General features: G+C 51.3%; 1 protein-coding gene across 2 annotated transcripts in view; it reads left to right on the top strand.

Moving 5' to 3' along the window:
- The first annotated feature begins 11,746 nt into the window (after positions 1-11,746).
- Positions 11,747-19,405, top strand: part of SIM1 (SIM bHLH transcription factor 1) — a 51,179-nt gene continuing 43,520 nt past the window's right edge. The window contains exons 1-2 of one of the 2 annotated variants that reach the window (XM_083830423.1): positions 11,747-12,134; positions 12,670-13,435. In XM_083830423.1, coding sequence (XP_083686549.1) covers positions 13,261-13,435 — 175 coding nt within the window. In that variant the 5' untranslated portion in view covers positions 11,747-12,134; positions 12,670-13,260. The remainder of the gene's footprint in view (positions 12,135-12,669; positions 13,436-19,405) is intronic. The other variant, XM_083830424.1, reaches the window with a different exon arrangement.

Here is a 19,405-nt window from a genome sequence, read left to right as displayed (position 1 = left end):
AGGGGAAAATATGATCAGAAAGGGGAAGAAAGACCTAAAGGGGGGAATTTTGTGTGGGGCAGATGGGATAGTGGACCACAACTAATTTTTGAAAGAGAAAGAGTGAGTCTTAGCTCTTGTTCTGAAAGACAGAGAGCCTCTCATTTCAGGGGAAGGTTCCAAGCAATGTATCCTAAATAGACAAGCACCTCTCCTGGTGTCTCAGGCAAGGTGCCAAATGTAAGCTATGTTTCCATGTTCCATCTCTGTGCTAGGTTTCCCTCTTCATATGCAGGTATCCAGTCTCAATTTGAGATAACTAATTTTCCATATCCACCACATAGGGGAATTCCTGCAACTCATGTCTTGAAGTCCACCCTGGGTGCACTTGGGGTTGAGACCCATGCTATTTAAAAATCTTTTCTGTCTCCCTAAATTAGCACGTAGTCTTCATTTTATAAATTATACGTGCCCCTTTCTTGATTTTACTCATCTATATTTACCTTACCTTAGCTCGCACTGAAAGAGCTCTAAGGAAGCTCTCACCTTACGTCATGCCAACTGGATAAGAATAAGTACTCCACATTAAAAACTGTTCCACACCCTTACACTTGGAAGTCTACCATGTGACATTAATAAACTATAGTCAGCTATGTCAACAGTTGTCAGGAAAGGAAGAATAAATAGATTCATTGCGGTATTGTATGTATATATAAATATACATAGATATTATAGCAAAATGAGCAGGTTACTTGAACATAACAAGCCATTTAAGTCAGTAGTTACTGGTGCCATCACTACTGAATGAAGGCAGGAATCCACCAAAACTAACAATTAGAAATGTCACTTTGATCTTTTGGAAGAGACAAGAGATTACCCATTGTAATTTGATCCCCGCATAAGTGTGAGGTTTATGCGTAACTAGAGAAGACAGTCTCCTTGAAAATTAGGTCCCACTACTCCTTTTCTTGCAATTAAATAATAATAATAATAACAGTAACAACAACAACTTTGTCCACAATCATTACTTCATTCTTTTATCTGCTGTTTATCTCTTCATTTAAGAAACCTTGTGCAGCTCCTTTCTGTCAATACATTGTTATGCCATCTCCTCTTCAAACCATGAAACTTCAGGCTATGAAAAGCAGTAATGTAATAAAATATAGGAATAAGGATAAATCAATTCCCTGTTTAAAAAATCTAGTTTTCCTTATTCTCTTTCCTTTCCCATAATTATGTTCGCTCTTCTGTTTCAGCCTTCAACTCATCTTCATTTCAATTTCCCAATCTGTCTAGCTTTGCTTCTATTTCATTTATGCCCTCCTCTCTTTCCTGTGGTGCATCCTCTCTTCTCTTTTAGACAAAAATAAACACATACACCTAAACAAGTTTAAAAAATTATTTTCTTACTACTGTTGTTACCCCAGAGCTTTCTGTATGTTCCATTGGCTATCCCATTTCTATGCCTTTATTTTCATACTATGTTCCAAAGTCTGCTTATAACCTAACCTTCTTTTCCATCACCTTTGTTATGTGATCTGTTGTAACTCTTCTTACAGTAGTTTTTTGATCCTAAGCACTAGCCACAACTATGTTTGTGGCAGTTCAGCCTGTCTATTGAAGGAACTCCATGCCAGCATCTAATTGTGAACTACAGGAAGAGATTAGCTAAACCAAGTCTCATTTTCACATTTTTTACCCCATCAGTAAAGTCTATTTGTTCAAGATTACTTCATATTTTAAGTGACAGATAATAATCAAAAGATATCTTTGTACGGGCAGGAAGAAAAAGAACTCCTCTTGGGTGAAAAGTTAAATGATGGTTGCAATCTTCAAGAGATATCAACACGTAACTTGCTACCAGTAACACCTGGCAGTAAGACCAGGCAAGCCCAGAGTTTTCTGTATTTCTCATTTTGGTCACCTTTCACTTGCAGATTAGATCACTGTCTTCATCTGCTCTTGTGCTCCACCTAGACAACCACAAAACCAGGAGTTTTCTTCAGCCATGCTATCTCCATTTGTTCTCTCATACTGAAGAGGGATGAATCAGCTTTCATTTGACCCCAGGAGATTTTATTTTTTTTTTCCCAAGCCTAGACTATGCTCTTCTGCAATCGGAGGCCCTCAAGCAACCAGTTAGGCAAGAGCTGCCTGAGAAACCAGCCAGGCCATGAAATGTCTAGAGAAAACAAGACAAAAAAAGTCTCCAGTTCAGCTCTGTTGTTCAAGTAGTATTACTGAAACTAATGTAGGCAAAGATTTTTTACCACGTGACAGTTTAAGAGCATTCATTTAATTTAGGTATAAAATACTGAGTTCAAATATTCCACACTCTGACAGCAACAGTTGTCAAGCCCCACACACACACTAGATTGGATCACGGCACAGGAGGATACAAATCCACATTCTTCAGATGATAAATCAACCAAATGGCTGACTGCAGACATAGGGCTGGGTTATTCTCCAGCTGCCCATTACAAAATTCCCCTGGTGCCCTCAGCACCAAAGAAACCAAGATACTGGGCTGATTTGGTAAGATCTTCTTGTGTTATCAGTGTTTCCAACTGTTGAATATGGATATCTCATGATAAAAAATACACAGTTCCAGTGTTCTGATCCTATACAACTCTGCCCTTTAACAGATCAACATATTTCTCAGCAAATATTTCATCTCTGAAATAATTCAAAAAACTGAATTACATTCAGTTGAAAACAGCTTGCCTAAGCATACATTTGAGGCAGACAGTCATCTCACTTCATGCTAATTCTTGGATCTAAAGAGAAAAAAAAAAAGTGAGAGATTTTTTTTTCTTTAAAATTAGGGGAAAACCCTATAAGACGACTAGATCTGGGGTGCAAGATAACACAGACAATTTCCAACATAAATGCTAGTTATTAGGTGTCATGTAGAGTCAGGAGTTGCCATGGAATCCATTTGCTTCTAAACCAGCTCCTCCTGCTGGAATACTTTCTCATTATTATTTCTTTCAGTAGCACAAAAGGAGCTGGCTAGAGAAGAAATGCTATTTTAAGGTAAAGTTTCTACTACGTCTGCAATCAGACATGAAATTAAAATCTAAATTTAAAGCTATATTTCTGTTCAAATGTAAAGCTACGTTACTGTGGTCAGAAGAACAAAATTGCAGGCTGTTTATAGAGATTCAGTAAAGCAGAGAAAACAAATTATAGCTTAAGTCTCTCTTACAGCTGTCTTCCCATGAGTGAAAATAAATGTCATATCTGAAGTCTGCTGTTTACATTTTCCCATTATGCTTAACTTTTAACATTTTCATACTAGTTATTCCATGCAATAGCAGCCTCATTACCAGCCTAATTACTAATGTCCTTGTATGCAGAACAGTGTGTGTACGCTGGACACCGGGTTTATTAGACCAATGAACTCACTTGTTGTGATGTCAGTTTCAATAGATGGATTTTACAAGAAAAAAAAAATGTGATCATGCCTTCAAACTCTTGACACGCTGATTATTGGGTTTCAATTCTTTTGCATACAATGTACTGTGGTGAGGCTGGAGGACAATACTGGAAAGTAACCAGCAATATTAGAAAACTATGTCAGTGATTTGCAGCTTGGCATGCTAATACTTATTATTAATATTATTGTTTATTATAGACATTGACTAGCATTGCATCTGGAAGCTCTAAACAGAAATAGGATTCTATTGTGATCAGCACTGTATGGAGATAAACACAGCCCTCGCCTCCAAGAGCTTGTATTGTATGACCCAGTCTTGTAAACTGATCTGGGCAGATAGATTCTTGCGCCCCTGCGGAGTGCCCCAGCCCTCCAACGTGGTCTGAGCTTCCTACATAGCCCTCATGTGGAGAAGTAGCAAGCAAACTTCAGGTGTGGGGAGCCCAAGCCTTTCTGGTTTGCTTCTCTCCCACCCTCCCGCAGTTGAACTACACCCAAGGGAAATTTTGGCAAATCCACCATCTTACTGAACTGGATTTTCACCTTAGTCACTCCTTAGAGTGTGTGGTGGCATAAACATCACAAAGTCACTGAGTGGCTGGGGGACCTCTGGAGATCATCTAGTCCAACCCCGCTGCCAAGCAGGGTCACCTCGAGCACGTTGCACAGGATGGCATCCAGGCAGGTTTTGAATATCTCCAGAGAAGGACATATCTCCACGGCCTCTCTGGAATATCTCCACATCCTCTCTGAACAACCTGTTCCAGTGCTCTATCACCATCACAGTAAAGCAGTTTTTCCTCATGTTCAGCTGTACCTTCCTGTGTTTCAGTTTGTGCCCGCTGCCTCTTGTCCCGTCACTGGGCACCACTGAAAAGAGTCTGGCCCCATCATCTTGACACCCTCCCTCAACATATTTATATACATTGATAAAATCTCCTCTCAGTCTTCTCCTCTCCGGGCTAAACAGGCCCAGCTCTCTCAGTCTTTCCACATAAGAGAGATGCTCCAGTCCCCTAATCATCTTCGTAGCCCTCCACTGGACTCTCTCCAGGAGCTCCATGTCTCTCTCGTACTGGGGAGCCCAGGACTGGACACAATACTCCAGGTGTGGCCTCACCAGGGCTGAGCAGAGGGGCAGGATCACCTCCCTTGACCTGCTGGCAACATTCTTCTGAATGCATCCAGGATACCATTGGCCTTCTTGGCCACAAGGGCACATTGCTAACTCATGGTTAATTTGTTGTCTGCCAAGTCTCCCAGGTCCCTCTCCACAGAGCTGCTCTCCAGCAGGTCAGGCCCCAGCCTGTACTGGTGCTTGGGGTTATTCCTCCCTAGGTGCAGGATCCTGCACTTGCCTTTGTTGAACTTCATGAGATTCCTCTCCTCCCAACTGTCCAGCCTGTCCAGGTCCGTCTGAATGGCAGCACAGCCCTCTGGGGTATCAGCCATTCCTCCTGGTTTTGTGACATCTGCAAACTTGCTGAAGGTGGGCTCTGTCCTTCAGCCAGGTCATTGATGATGAAGTTGAACAGGACTGGATCCAGTACAGATGCCTGGAGGACACCACTAGCTACAGGCCTCCAACTAGACTGCACCACTGAGCACAGCCCTCTGAGCTCTGCCATCCAGATAGCTCTCAGTCCACCTCACTGACCACTCATCTAACCCACACCTCCTGAGCTTACCTATGAGGATATTATGGGAGACAGTAACGGACTTGCTGAAGTCCAGGTAGACAACATCCACCACTCTCCCCTCATCTACCCAGACAGTCATTCCACCACAGGAGGCTATCAGATTTCCCCTTGGTGAACCCATGCTGACTACTGCCCATCACCTTCTTTTCTGCCACATGCTTAGAGATGACCTCCAGGATGAGCTGTTCCATCATCTTTCCAGGGATGGAGGTGAGGCTGACAGGCCTGTAGGTTCCTGGGTCCTCCTTCTTGTCCTTTTAGAAGAATGGAGTGACCCTAGCTTTCTTCCAGTCCTCAGGCACCTCTCCTGTTCTTTATGACCATTCAAAGATGGTGGGGAGTGGCCTCGCAATAACATCTGCCAGCTTCCTCTGCACCCATGGGTGCATCCCATCGGGGCCCATGGACTTGTGGGTGTCAAGTTTGTATAGATGATCTCTAACCTGATCCTCCTCAACTGAGGGAAAGTCTTCCTTTCTCCAGACTTTCTCTCTTGTCTCCAGGGTCTGGGCTTCCTGAGGGCTGGCCTTAGCAAAGAAGGCACTCGGTAACTCTGCCTTCTCTGTATCCTTTGGCACCAGGGCACCCACCCCATTTCACAGCAGGCCCCCATAGTCTACCTTTTCTCTACTCTACCTTAAGTTACTTGTATGTGTAGAAGATACTTGTTGGTATTACTCAACTGCAGAACAGGAGTCAAGCTTCTGGCTGTTATTTATGTCTCTTCAGCTGAAAAGTTTTGCTCCTGCCAGGAAATCAGAGCAAGCTCTGTGCCATGTGCCACCCTTCCCTCTCCACCCCAATATTTTCTAAGATCTCATAACTGCGAATAAACTCCTGCACTCATGCAGCGATCTGGGGTACCTCCCAGGAAGCTCCTCAGCATGCTACAGTTTCTGGGACAGGCACTACTTCTGAAATGCAAAAGAGTACATAAGAGAAGGCTAGGACAGAGAACTCTTTGCACTGGAGGGAAAGCAGAAGTTCATTGCTGCCCTGCAAGGAGCAGAAGCAGCCCAGTGTCCGAAAACCACAAGGGCTGGGGCTGTGGAGTTGGGACAGCGAGCTGCAAGGGCAGGGCTCACCCCACACTACCTGAGCAAGGAGAGCTGGGGCTAGTGCAGGGATGGCAGCTGGGGTCAAGCCAGAGCCCGGGTCATCAGGAAAGTCCACGGGGGCAAGGCAGGTCCAAAGTCAAGCCATGTCCTGATCAAAAAAAATCTATGGCCAGATGGCTGCACTGACAAGTGGCTGGCTTTAGTCATGTACCAACAGCATGTTGTGCAAAAGCCAAAATTAAAACCAGACTCCAGCAGATCCTAAGGTTTTGGCATGTTTCAAAAATGTGGCATTAGCATCACCGAGCTATCACCAGACCTAAGAAATTGTGATTCTCTGCTCATCTACCAGCTATATCTGAGAGGAATTACATGGAGCAAACAAGACTTGGAACTTCCTCCCTTATGCTGCAAGTAGTGGTCTTGTAGCAGCTTCTCAGGAGAGGCACTGTGGGGAAACTGTCCTTTAATTGGCTCTAGATTCAGCTGGTTACACCCAGTTGTCACATTATGTAAATAAGAGTCCTGCCATCAGTGAAGAATAGTCAGAATTCAGGGTTTAGACAAAACATTTCAAGAGTGAGGCAAAACCTAAATGGAAAAAAAAAAAAAAAGCCACGGGCCAAGCCTTGGGAAACACCCTCAGCAACAGATTTAGCTTTGTCTGAAATAGGTTAAAATGGAATTTAAGCTTACAAGTCTGGCGCTGTTTGCCTGTGCCCCTTTCCCATATACGCAATTGATCCCACAGTGTTTTCCTGAGGGTCATCGCCTCCTCTGTATCACTGCTAAAGAAAACAGTAGCAGACTCAGTTCATACTGCAGTGGCCATCGGGCATCTATTCACCACGTGGGCAAGGCAGATGAGTAGCGACAGGCTTGTAGAGTGTCCAACTAACTCAGAAAATGTTTAGCAACAGGGCTTGGTGTATAATGCTTGCAGACATAAATTTAATCACAGTCATAACCACAAACAGGTATGAGACTGAAACAAATACAGCTCCTATTAAAATCCACGTGGATAATACTTCCGTCACAGCACAAAACTGTCAACATCCTGGTGCTCGTAAAACACCGAGTGCACGTGGTACCAGCCGCGGGAGCTGCTGCCGTGTCCCTCTGCCTTGGCCTCACGACGTCGAGGTGAAGGGAGGCTGGAGGGAGAGCTTTAGCACAGCAGAGGCAGGCGGCTCCCCAGGCTACAGATTTCATCTGGAACTGCGTGCGCTATGCCGGAGCACGGCGCGTCCTCGAGGCAGGCTGAGCTGCTTCTCGCAACCCAAGCGGATACGCATCTACCCGTGACCTCTTAATTACGGGGTTGATGGTAAGCACAGGCCGTGGAGCGGGCCCCGCTATTTCTGAGCATTACTCTTTGGGGTGCTGAAATTCGAACAGGCTTCTGCTGACAGACTTTCCCCGACTAATGAAATAACTTCTCAGCTAATGAAAGCCAGGCCTCGGCAAGGGAGCTCTCGGCGATAGCGAGGGGCTGGAGGAGCCTCGGCTGCGTGGCCACCTGAGGCAGTGGGCCACCTGAGGCAATGGGCTTCCTCTTGGACGTCCTTTTGGGGTCACCACCATGGGCTCGCCCTCGCTGTGGGGCGAGGAGCCCAGGCGCAGCCTCTCCCTCTAGCACCCATCGCCTGGGTGGCTCCACCTCAGGGGCTCCCCTTCCACCAGCCCCAGCGGGTGGCTCTCGCCTCCTCCCTTCGCTGCCGGCTAATTAGCGACCAGAATAATTAGGGGGAGAAGAAGGGGAAGAAGCCCCACGCCGCAGGGGGCGCTCCGAGCGCCACACAGCGCCGCCTGCGCGCGCCCCCGCGCGTGCCCGCGCCCCCCCCCCGCCGTGCCCGCGCCCGCGCCCCCGCGGGAGGCGGTGGCGCTGTGGGGAAGGGTGGGGGCGGGGCGGGCGCTGAGGCGCCGTTTCCCGCGCTCGTGCCGGCGGCGGGCGCGGCGCGTGGGGCGAGGCGGCCGTTGGCGGGTGGCCGTTGGCGTCGCGGGCAGGGGGGAGATGGAGGGGGGGTGTCACGGAGGTAGCTCCGTGAGGGGCAGCTGTGAGGGAGAGGCGGCGGGGCCCGGGAGGAGCTTAGTGTAGGCGCTGTATTTGTTTTGGGCTCCTACCTGTTTGTGGTTACGGGTCTGGTTAGGTTTGTGTCTGTGAACGTTATACGCCAAAAGTAAAAAAATAAAAAATAAAAAAAATTGGCTTCTTAAAGTTTGTCGTTTCTTCCAAATTCGTTCCCATGCCCGTCCCGAACCCCTCAGCCCTTATACGGGCGTTTCAGCTCGATGCTGGTGTTCCCGGACTTCTTTGGGAAAACAGGAAAAGAAAAAAGAAAGAAGAGCCCGAGGGTAATTGTTATTTACCATAAAGCTGATTTCTTCTCCCGTTTCTTCATGTTTTCTTTCGCCGCCTTACGTCCCAGTAAGATATCTCGGCTTCCGATCATTATCAAGAGTGTATTCAATAAGATAAGGGCTAAAAGGCACTGACCTTTGACACCGCTGGAAAAATGAATATAAATCATCTTGTTACATTTACGCTAAAGCCAAGAAAAATGAGAGGGGAGCGTGGCCAAGGAAAGTGCCCCCCGAAAGCATCGCTTAAAAAGTCCGCGGACACAAAGTCTAAAACTGTCTAAAAGTTACCGAAAGCGACCAGCAGCCGTGCTGGTGGTCGTTTGCTCTAATTCTGCAGTATTTCTGTGATTATTTGTGAGAGATACATTCGGAATCGCTTATATCCGAGGAGTGGTATTCAAGGGTCTGTTAACTATTTCCTGCGTTTTGTTGGAGAATCCGCTTTCTCGTCGCCCTACTTCCCCGAACATCCTAATAACATTAGCAAAAGGGGAGGAATAAAGCACCTAGAGCACGGCGTGAATCTGGGAGGTTAAGATCTAGATCAGTTAGAACACATTAATCGCTTCTGAACGGTCTCAAAGTGCGTGTGCCGTGTATATTTATGTCAATATCGCCTCGATTAGGGCACGGATGAAAATTCACCTCACACACCAATTCACCGGGGTACCTCGGGGCTCGCAGCTGAAGTTACCGGTCCCTTATAAAGGGTCTCAGCCGTGAGGCGGGCACGGAAACGCAAGCACCCCCTGGGTTATGCAGCTCAGGAAAAGGAAACTCGTCTCGTTTAAAGACAGCGGAGTTTTGGTGTACTCTCTTTGACCGTGAGGGTCCGTGCGAGGTCGGGTCCTGCCTTCTTGCTCAGACCAAGTGGAGGGAGGTTTTGACGTCTCGAAATCTGCCCGCACCTAATACCAGGCCGGCTTTTTTTTTTAAGCAATCGTGAGGTTGACCTGCACGGTTAGACCGCTGATAGTTACCTTTTTAAAAGGCTAGCAAGAGAGAACTGTATAGGCAGTGTCCTAGCACTTTACAGACCTATCTGCCTAAGGAGTGGTGGCCACCTTATTCCTTGGCGGGGGGGGGAGGTAATAACCGCGTCCAAATTCACAAACCAATAAATACATCAAACCACGCTAGAAATGCGCTGGAGAGGAGACTGGATCGGATTTGTCCTATAGGGAAATGACCCAGTAGGGCTTTTTTTTTTTTTTTTTCCTCCCGCTTTGATTTGCGCAGCGCTCCCTCTCTCTCCCCACACGCACGCAAGCCGCACGTTGCGCCTGGCTGCACAAGCTCTCCACGGCGTGCAGCTGGAAGCCCGGCTCGTTTCCCTGCCTCGTTTTCCCCTCAGCCACCCCATCTCACTACTTTTTTAACACGAACCGCGTTCCGCTGCCGACTTGTTCGCTCCCCCGGTATCACCAACGCCCAGCGGAGGACAACGAAGCCGGTGGCTGCGGACCGGCCCGGGTCCCCGGCCGCTCCGAAACTGCCCCCCGAGAGCTGCCGGGGGCTGCCCCGGTGCTAAGGGGGCTGTAAGGGGGTGACCCGGGCCGTGCTCAGCCCGACTGGCTTCGGGAGCCGAGCCTCTGTGGCACCCCGTCCTCGGCGCGCTCCTCGCAAGGCTGCGGGACCCGGCGCTGCCCTCGCCGAGCTCCTGCGGAGGGGCAGAAGTGCGTGCAGCTCGTTTACCCCCCCCCCTTTTTTTTTTTTTTTTTTTTTGCCTTTCCCCCAAGCCAAGGGTGTCAGAAAAGACGTTTTGTGCTGACAAACACGCCGTGAGCTACCTGGCGGCGTCAGCCCAGTTGTTGCCCACATGTCCGAATACCCTCCAGGAGACGTCAGAGCCGCTCAGCCAGACAGCTACCTCAAATGGAAACCAGAAGCAAGATGGGTTTTCTCCCCCCCCAAGCCCGCTTTACACCTGACGGCAGTGACACTCAGCAAACCTTTAGAAAAGTCCGTGCCACCTTCCCCCGGAGCAGCGAGCGCTTTAAAACATGCCTTGGGCGGTGGAGGAGGGGTGCTATTTTCCCCATGTTTCTTGTCTTTTTATTTCTTTCATTTCATTTTTTTTTACCTTGACTAAATGACGGAGGAGCTGCTGAACACTTCCCCCCGTGGTGCCCCTGTTCCCCCCGGTGACCGCGGGGAAGGTTTTCCACCGAAGGGCGATGCGAGGTGACAGGCAGGCTGCCCCTGCCAGTTGGGCGAAAGGCACGGGGAGGGGGGTGTTTCAAAGGCGATTTTGTTGACTTTTTTTTTTTCTTTCGTAAACCAAGGACGTCTCTTCTTCCTCGAAACATTTCGACGGCTGGCTGCCAGCGCGATTTAATTCTGAGCAACTGTCTTAGCCGGACTCCTGCACCGACCGTCTTGGCAGGCACGCCAGGCTTCCAGGCGTCCCTTCTGGTTTTAGGGAAGGCTCCCCGGCCCCCCTCTCTCCCCCCAGGGCTGTCGTCCTGCTCTATCTCCTTCAGCGGAGCGGGCAGCTGGAGCCGCGCCTGGCTTTTTTCAGGGGACCGGCGAGATTAGGAGCAGCCTCGCTCCCCGGGAAAGAAACCCCCGAGCTCCGCGTCCACTTTTGAAGAGCTTCCGTCTCCTGATGCTTGAGATGGCTTGAGGGGTGTTTTGTTTGTTTGTTTGTTTTCCCGTTTCAGGGATTTTTTCCCCCTCTGTCAGGAGGACTTCTAACACCCCCCGCGTCCTCACATTATCCCCCACCACCGGACTCGGCTCAGCGCGTCCCCCGGGCTGAACTCGCATCCCGTGCGTGCTCAAGGGGGCAGGGGACGGCGCCGCTGCTTATTTCCTCGGGCACCACCGCGGGGCGGGGTGGGCGAGAATCCCCCAAAACACCAAATCCCACGAAAATAAACCCCAGAGCCCTCCAAATCCAGCTTTCTTACCCCCAAAATCCATCTTTTTAACCCCAAATCCATCTATTTTTACCCCCAAAATTCATCTTTTCTCCCCCCCACGGCCGCCAGGCGCCGCGCGGGCAGGAACACGCAGGGGGGGTTAGCGAGGTGCTGCGTGCGGGAGCGCGCCCCGCGCGCGTCCCCGCGCCACCCCCCCCCCCTCCGCGCCCCCGCGGGGTCAGAGGGCGGGCGCCGCCGGCTCGGCCCCGCGCACGGGTGAGCTGGGGGGGGTGCGGCTGCGGCGCGGTGACGTCACCGCGCCCTCCACCAATGGGCGTCCGGGCGCGAGGCGGCGGCGGCCAATGGGCGGCGAGGCGGGCCCGTGAGTGGCATTAAGGGGCGGGCTCGGCCCGCGGCCGGGGGAGAGCCGAAGTTGCGCGGCGAGGCTTTTGGGCGTAAAGAAGTTGTTAGGCGTTCCTCGGCCGCAAATTAGGGCTCCTTCATTAACACCACCCCCACCCAGCCCGGGAGAGGGACAGCCCGAGCGCTGATAAAGGGGACGGGCCGGCGGCCATGCCCGTCCGCCCGCCGGTGTGAGCAGCCCCGAGAGGCGCAAACTCCCCCCCCCCTCCCCCCAGCCCCCCCCCCCCGCTCTTAATGAGCCAATTAAAGAGTTGGGCTCCTCGCCCCGGGAGAGCTCTCCGCGGGCCGCCGAGCTCGGGGACTCAAGGTAGGTGACAGAGGAGCACGACCCAGCCACGCTGCAGCCCCCCCCGGCCAGGAGCCGCAGGGATGTTGCGGGACCAGGCTTTGGGGCGCTCCCCGCCACGCATGGACGGAGGGAAAGGACAGAGAAAAATGATTATAATATCCACCCCAAAATAATAATAATAATGATGGTGATGGGAGTAATTGCTCGGGGCCGGGCAGAGCCTGTCTGCTTTTTGGCAGCGGGCAGAGACCGGCCGGAGCGTGAAGATTTCAAATAATAATAATAATAATAACAATAATAAAAGAAATAAAGGGGGGAGAAATACCGTCAGATTGGCAGCGAGAGCCCGTGGTGCCCGGCCAGCCCCGCCCGCAGCCGCTGCCCCCGCCGGCGCTCCCCGGGTGTCCCCGCTGCGGCCGCCAGGTGCCCACCTGGGCTGGGTGTGGGAGGAGAGTGCGGGGAAGGGTCCTCGGCAGGCGCGCTAGACGTGAAAACAGACTTTTTTTTTTCTCCTTTTCTTTCTTTCTTTCTCTCTCCCCTCTGGTGGGAGAAGGTGCTACACCCGCCGGCGGCTGGCTGTCGGTTGTTCTTTCCGGAGGCTGCGGCGCCGGGTAAGGGTGCGCTCACCCCAGCACCGCCGTGGGCTCCGCAGAGGCTCCCAGGACGGTGCCCAGCGCCCGCGGAGGCAGCCCCCGGCCGCGCATCTCGGCCTCGGACCGGCGGCGGATCACGGGGAGAAACGGGATTATTATGACCCTCTTCCGAGGAGCTATGCTGTCCGCGACGAGTAGGAGAAAAGGCCAGAAATACCTCATTTGGTTGCTGCGTGGTGCCGCAAGCTTTTAGCTTTTTTTTTTTTTTCTCCTGCAGTTGCTTGGAGTCTCTGAGCTGCATTGGATAAATGCCTTTCCCTTCCGATTGACTCTGCTTTTCAGAGAATATTTGTTCTTTTTTAAGAACACCTCTCTGGTCTTCGATACTTGTTTTCATTTTTACGCGACTGAACGATTTCTCAGAGCGATGGCCGCGCTCGCGATCCCTGCCTGATGCTTCGGGGAGATGAATTGCAGCTGAAAGTTTCCCCTCCATCTTTGGATGAATCTCTGGAGCTTAAATTGTAGGAAGGAAGGGGGAAAAAAACACGATGAAAGAGAAGTCCAAAAATGCTGCCCGGACTAGGCGGGAGAAAGAAAACAGTGAATTTTATGAACTGGCTAAATTACTGCCCTTGCCCTCAGCTATCACCTCTCAGCTGGACAAAGCATCCATAATCAGGCTCACCACCAGCTATTTAAAAATGAGGGTGGTTTTTCCAGAAGGTAGGTGGGAATGCCTAATTCGCCCCTATTTCCACTCCGATCCAGGTGTCGCTTGCTTTTAAGTAAACTGCATCGGGTCGTGTGCTCGGAGGCAGGGTGCTCTCTGCTGTCACTTTTCTCTGTCGTGAGTACTTTCGCTTCAGTTCGTGTGACAGGTTTGGTCGGGGACTTAACGGGGCTTTTGTCAACACTTCGAGGCACCGAGCTCTGCCGCGTGTGCTACTAAAGCAAACAGGAGTTTCTTTTCCCCGCCTGTGGATGGGCATCCCCCGCGCAGCAGCGCGTGGCAAAAGAGGGGACGATTCACCCCTATTTATAGCTATACCGTGGGGGGAGTTAATGTATGGGTAAATATTTACATAAGTCTATGCAAAGTCCTAAAGCCTTAGCTCAAGTCCCGAGCAAGGTACGCCTTACAGGTACGGCACACGCACACGGCCGTGCTCGCACGCAACCCAAATAAATAAGCCGAGCGCACCGGGTCGCATGGTGGCCAGTCCGAGGACCTCGGAAACTCGTGGCCGAGAACAAAACTTCTGCTGTACCCCGCTCACGGTGCAAGCAGAGGGGCCGAGCCCGGGCCTGCCGCCGCTGGGCACTGGGGCAGCAGCAGCGAAACGAGCCCCGGGAGTCCCAAAAGCCCCAGGCTGTGGGGCAGGGTGGGGGGACAAAGCCGCCCCCTCGGGGCGTCCGGGTGGCTGCTGGGGACAGCAAACGGCGCAGACAAGCTAGGAGAGGTCGGCACGGAGCTCGTCCCTGTTCTTGGTCTGCAGTTTGTGTGAGGTGTAGGAAGAAAGAGTGGGGAAATGCTTCGCGAACCTTTAATTTGGGTTGGGATATCGTCTGCCGGAGAGACAAAGCAGTGAGAGGCTTGGTTCGGTTTGTTTTGTTTTGCTTTTTCCCTTCTGGTAACAAAATTCGCCACATCTGTCGTTGAGAAGCGTGGGTACATGAGAAACACGGAAATACAGGCTCTGCGTTTTCCGTCGGGTCTGTGTGTCAGTCGGTCTGTCTGTCTGTTGTGTTGTGCAAACCCAGAGTGGGTACACGGCCTGCCTTGGGTTTGATTTGTTTGTTTGGCTGGGGTTTTATCCCGACGAAGTCGGTGAACTAGTGGTCTTCGTTGTACTTTTTAAAGGTTAATATTCAATCGGGGCTTGGGGGGAGGGGAGGTACCCCCACCGCTACGTGTGAACCCTCAGAGCCAGAGTCCGTAGCAGTCATTTCCAACAGAGTGCATCTCCCAGTAATTTCTTTAAGCAATGTTCCACAACTCCGAGTAGCTTAGACCCAGAGCAGGGGATAAATGAAAGCAGTAACACCCGGAAACTTAAAATAAAAATTAAAAACTAAAACCTTCATCAAAACACGTTGCTGTTCTATGTGATCTGCCTCCCTGAAGGTCATTATGCAGGGCAGCCCTCTGCCTAAAAGCAGCCCAAGTTGTCCTTTATGCTGTCAACGCATACTTTATAAAAATAAAGCCATTGCAAACTCGGCTGCCCACGCTGTTCCTAAAAGGATTATTAGCACTGATTTGTCAGCTCCTGCAGTCTCAGTGGGCTACCTTTCTGCGTGATTTCGAGCAGGTCTCGTCAATTACTGGCGCCTATGTAGCGGGCTGTTTGATCAGAAGAAGCATATGGTGTTGCTTGTAGGCTGGGAGTAATCACGGGAAGAGGAGAATAGCCGAGCCCCGTCCCTCGGTGGCAGCGCAGGATGCTTCAATGCCCTGGGGAACCGTGTGGCGAAGTGCGCCGGGGCCGGGGCCGCTGCCGGCCGCAGCAGATGCTAATTTGAGCCAAGAGACGGAGGAGGAGGAGGCTCGGCGGGGTTTTGGAGGCAACGAAGCCTCCGGAGCCCGATTAAAGGGAAGCTGCGCGTTAAAAACGACGGCGGCAAGCGGGCACCGAAGGGCTCGCCCCGCCGGGGCTCCGCGGAGGTGCGGAGCGGGGTGCGCGGCCGGCCCGTGTCCATCCGTGGTGGGACAGGGGCCGGGAGGGGTGGGGTGGTTTCCCAGCACCTTCCTCAGGAAAGGAGGAGAGGTGGAGGCAGCCAGGAAAACCACCCGCCCGCAGCAAAAGCCATGCAGAAAGAGGGAGGCCGGGGCTGGGAGCGGGACGAAGCAGGGGGGTGTCTCTTGCTCGGTTTTCCCCGGGGAGAAAAGCGCTGCAGGCGCTGGGACAGACCCCGGGGGCCGGCCGAAGGCCTGGAGGCCGACAGCAGGAGGTCGGGGAGCGCGGTGTGCCTCCCCGGCAGCACAGCCAGCTTCCAGCCGCCCTCCTAGGGGGGCCGGGTGTACCCCAGGTCCAGCAGGACAGACGCCCCTCACCGGGGTGCCCAGGCGGGGCTGGGCACCGGGGAAAGGAGCGGTGCGGAGGCTCCCCCGGCAGATGCCGGGGGCACCTTGGAAAGCGGAGATTCGCGATGCCACGGCCACGGCCAGCTTTCCGCCCCGCTGTCGGGAAGCGGGGCACGACCCCGGGGCCCCGAGCAGCTTTGGTGCGGGGATGCGGAGTCAGGAGGTGTGCGGGGCCAGGGGCTGCGCTCCCCCTCGCCGAGCCGCCAGGTGAAGGAGAAAAGCGCGCAGGGGCTCAGGTAGCTGCCGTCGTTTTGGTGCTAAAATTCGTTAAAAGAGGAAGGAGCCGGCGAGACACGGAGTGGTTCAGGATTATCAGTTAGCTTTGGGAAGGCTGGAGATCTGACGGATTGCTGAGGACCATAGGGAAGGGAAGAGTTGTTTTGTTTTGTTTTTTAAAGAGTACTTTGTAATAAGTTCCATCGTGAGTTAACGGTCATAAAAAACAAACAAACAAAAAATAAATTTAACATTAAACAGCTAAAGTAGCTAACAAATCAACATAGCCTCAAAAACTGATGGAAAAGGATCCGGGGGATAAAATAATTTTCTTTCAGATAAGATGCGGTCGCTCTGACTAGCGGGCTAATTCTTTACTGGATCCAAAAGTAAAAACAGGGGAAAAAAAAAAAAGTGGCGCAATACACGTGCATAGATCTTTTAAATTCAGGAATATTTCCATGGTCCCATTCCCCTCACACGAACAGGGAAAAGGACCCTTTGCCATTTCTGTCCTATCGGACACAGATCGTTTCCGCGCAGAGAGGCGTTTTGATTTTCCAGACAAAAGCAGGGGCTGCGTTTACATAAACTTTCGCCGACTCGTGATGGTTAACATTTCAATATCGAAACCCTCGATCTTGTTCTATTTTAAAGGGGGAAGAGACGAGCAGGAAAAAAAAAAATCGTTTCCCACGTGGATAGGTGATTTAATGCTGTTTTTCCTACTGCTAAGGGAAATGATTGAGCATTAAGTTTCAGTGTTTATTTTCTTACAGAAGTTTTTCTCATTTAAGCTGCAGTTTACTCTCCCCGCTGCCTTCCCGTGTTTAATTCCAGTTTTGATGTGAACTTAAAAAGTGAAGTGCAGAACTAAACTCCTACCATGATAGTTGAAAAAAAGCAGATTTATGAGCGGATAAAACCATATTTTCTTTAGAAACATCCTCTCCCTTCTTAGAAACATACGGCCGTTGTAGAATCGGAGGATTTTTTCAGCTTGTGTATAAATAGCGGGAGTTTGCAAGTGGAAACCTTTTTTCCCTCATTTTTTGTTTTTATTTTTTTCGGAATAGAGAATACACGAACTTGCATCTTCCGTAAAGCCGAGCAAATGTTTGGCGCTCGAAAATTTGCTTTTTTTTTTTCTTTTTTCCAGTTTGGGCACGGCCCCGTTTGTTTGCATTTCAGAGCGCCGTTCCATTACCTTGCGTGTGCCAAAGCGCTGCTCTTTCTTGCTGGAGCAAGCGAATCCGCCCCGACATTATTTCCACTGCCGTTTTCTTAATAGGGTTGTTTGTTTAGTCAACAGGGCTTTTCCTCCCTCTTATTATTTTTATAAAGAAAGCGGGATGCTAACTTATCTCCGCTTCAAATGAACACACATGATTTACCGAGATAATAAATCTTCGCAGAACCTTGCTAATGGCATCCGCAGGCAGTTGGAAATGAGCAGCGTTTTTTTTGTTGTTGTTTTTTTTTTTTTTTAAACGTCGCTTATTCCGCGGCATCTGAACCCTCCGACAGCGACCCACTCCTTCACGGAAGCCTCATTTGGCCGAGATTTCGAGTTATCATTAACCACCGCCTGCTAAATTAGCTGAGAAATCAGCCGGGCTAGGCGCTGGGCGATGGCACCGCGCCGCGCTGGTAGCGGGCTGGTTAATTAAACGCTTAATCCAATCAGCCTAATTCCCCCGCACCGCATCGCACCGCACCCCGCTGCCTTTTTGCGCTGGGGGCCGGGGGCTCCTGGCCTCCATCCCCGCTGCCTCCCTTTGGGGTCGGGGGGAGCCCAGCGCCGTCGGCCCCGCTTCGGGAGCGCTCTGCGGAGCCCCCCGGAGCCCCCCGGACCTCGGCCCCGGCGGGGAGCCGCAGAAAGGGGCTCCGGTGCGAAGGGCAGCGGAGGCTCCCCCGGGCCTCTCCCGGGCCCCCCCCCGCCTCCGGGGGCTGCTGCTCTCTTCTGGCCGCCCCTCCGCCCCAGCACGACCCCCCTTCCCCCCCCCCCCCCCCCTTCGCTATCGGCAGACAAAGGAAGGGGTCGAGGCTGGTCCTGCGCTGCAGATGCTCGGAGAGGGACCGGTAACCCCGGGGCGAGCCGAGGCCACGGAGCCCCCCGGGCCTCCCGCAGCCTCAACTTCTCCTCCGCCTGTGCCTCGGCCAAGTCAGCAGCGGCGGCGGAGCCTCTCCCCGCTCGCTCGGGACAGAGGGGCGTCTTGCGACAGTCCCGCCGCTGGGTAGGGACGATACCACCCAGTGCCTCCATTGGCTGCCGCCTCAGAGGCTCGGAGCAGCCCAGCGGCGAGGGGAGGACGCTGCCTCCCCAGCACAGAGCCGCGACCGCGGCCGTGGGAGCCGCCGTGGGTGGCGCTGGGCAGGGGGTGCGCGGCCGGGAAGAGAGTGGTGTCAGCGAGCTGAGCTAGAGCCTGGCTGAAACACCTCGGGGGGTTTGTGTTGCTTTGCTTTTATCCCCCCCCCCCCCCTCCTTTTTTTTCCCCCCCCTTTTTTTTTTTCTTTTCCCTCCTGACGGTGGACACCTCGTGTCCTAAATTGTTTATCTTCTTAGGGGAAAAAAATAAAAAATCCTCGAGTGTAGGAGGCTGTTAGGTAGGAGCCTCCAATCTATATTTTGTCAAGAGTATAAAGCTCGTTCCGAAAGGAAAGCTCGATCCATCTATTTTTGCTGCTTGGAATAACACAGCTGGATGATGCCTTGAGCTTTACGCTAGACGGTCGCTCATCACTCATTCGCCAAGAACCGGCCTAAATGGTGCCTGTGGGATTAGGTCAATTTTAGTGGATCTACTTCGCCTCATTTGGTTACTAATTGGTTTCTTGTTTTATAAATCGAAATCTCATTTTCAGGAAATTACAAAGCCCATGCAGCCAGTCCATTGAGGTAATCCGTGGGTCGGGGGTATTTAAATGGAAATGGTTCCACAATGCATCAGGCATTAAGCAACAGTAAAACTTCGCCTCTGTTTCCAAATGAAATGTGAGCTCGCTAGCTCCTTAGATCCATAATAGATACATCCCTTCTAAGGCTACTTATGTAAATATGATAAACCAGACCCCGGTGGGGGAGGGGACGGAGGGGAAAGCAATTTTTATCTGCTAAGGTTAATGTGGCATATCTTGGAAATCTTCCAAAATAGATTATGTTTTGCTTTGTCTTCGGCCACTTTAGCTGGGAAAATCCTTTGCCTAAAAACGATTTAGTTATCCTTTCCCTTACAAAGCTGCTTGTTCCTATTCCAAACCTATTATTCTGTTGGCTCTCCAAATTACAAGAGAATCTTTAGATCTTGTTTCCAGCGTAATCCTGAAGCAAAAGGGAGAGCTGATTTCCTTGTTTTGTTTTAAATAGACATTCAAAGGATTTGCGGAATTTT

This window comes from Anser anser (genome assembly GCF_964211835.1).
Source record: "Anser anser genome assembly, chromosome: 3".
Classification (NCBI taxonomy): Eukaryota; Metazoa; Chordata; class Aves; order Anseriformes; family Anatidae; genus Anser; species Anser anser.
The sequence above is the reverse complement of the archived record's forward strand: the minus strand, read 5'-3'. Positions and strand labels throughout refer to the sequence as shown.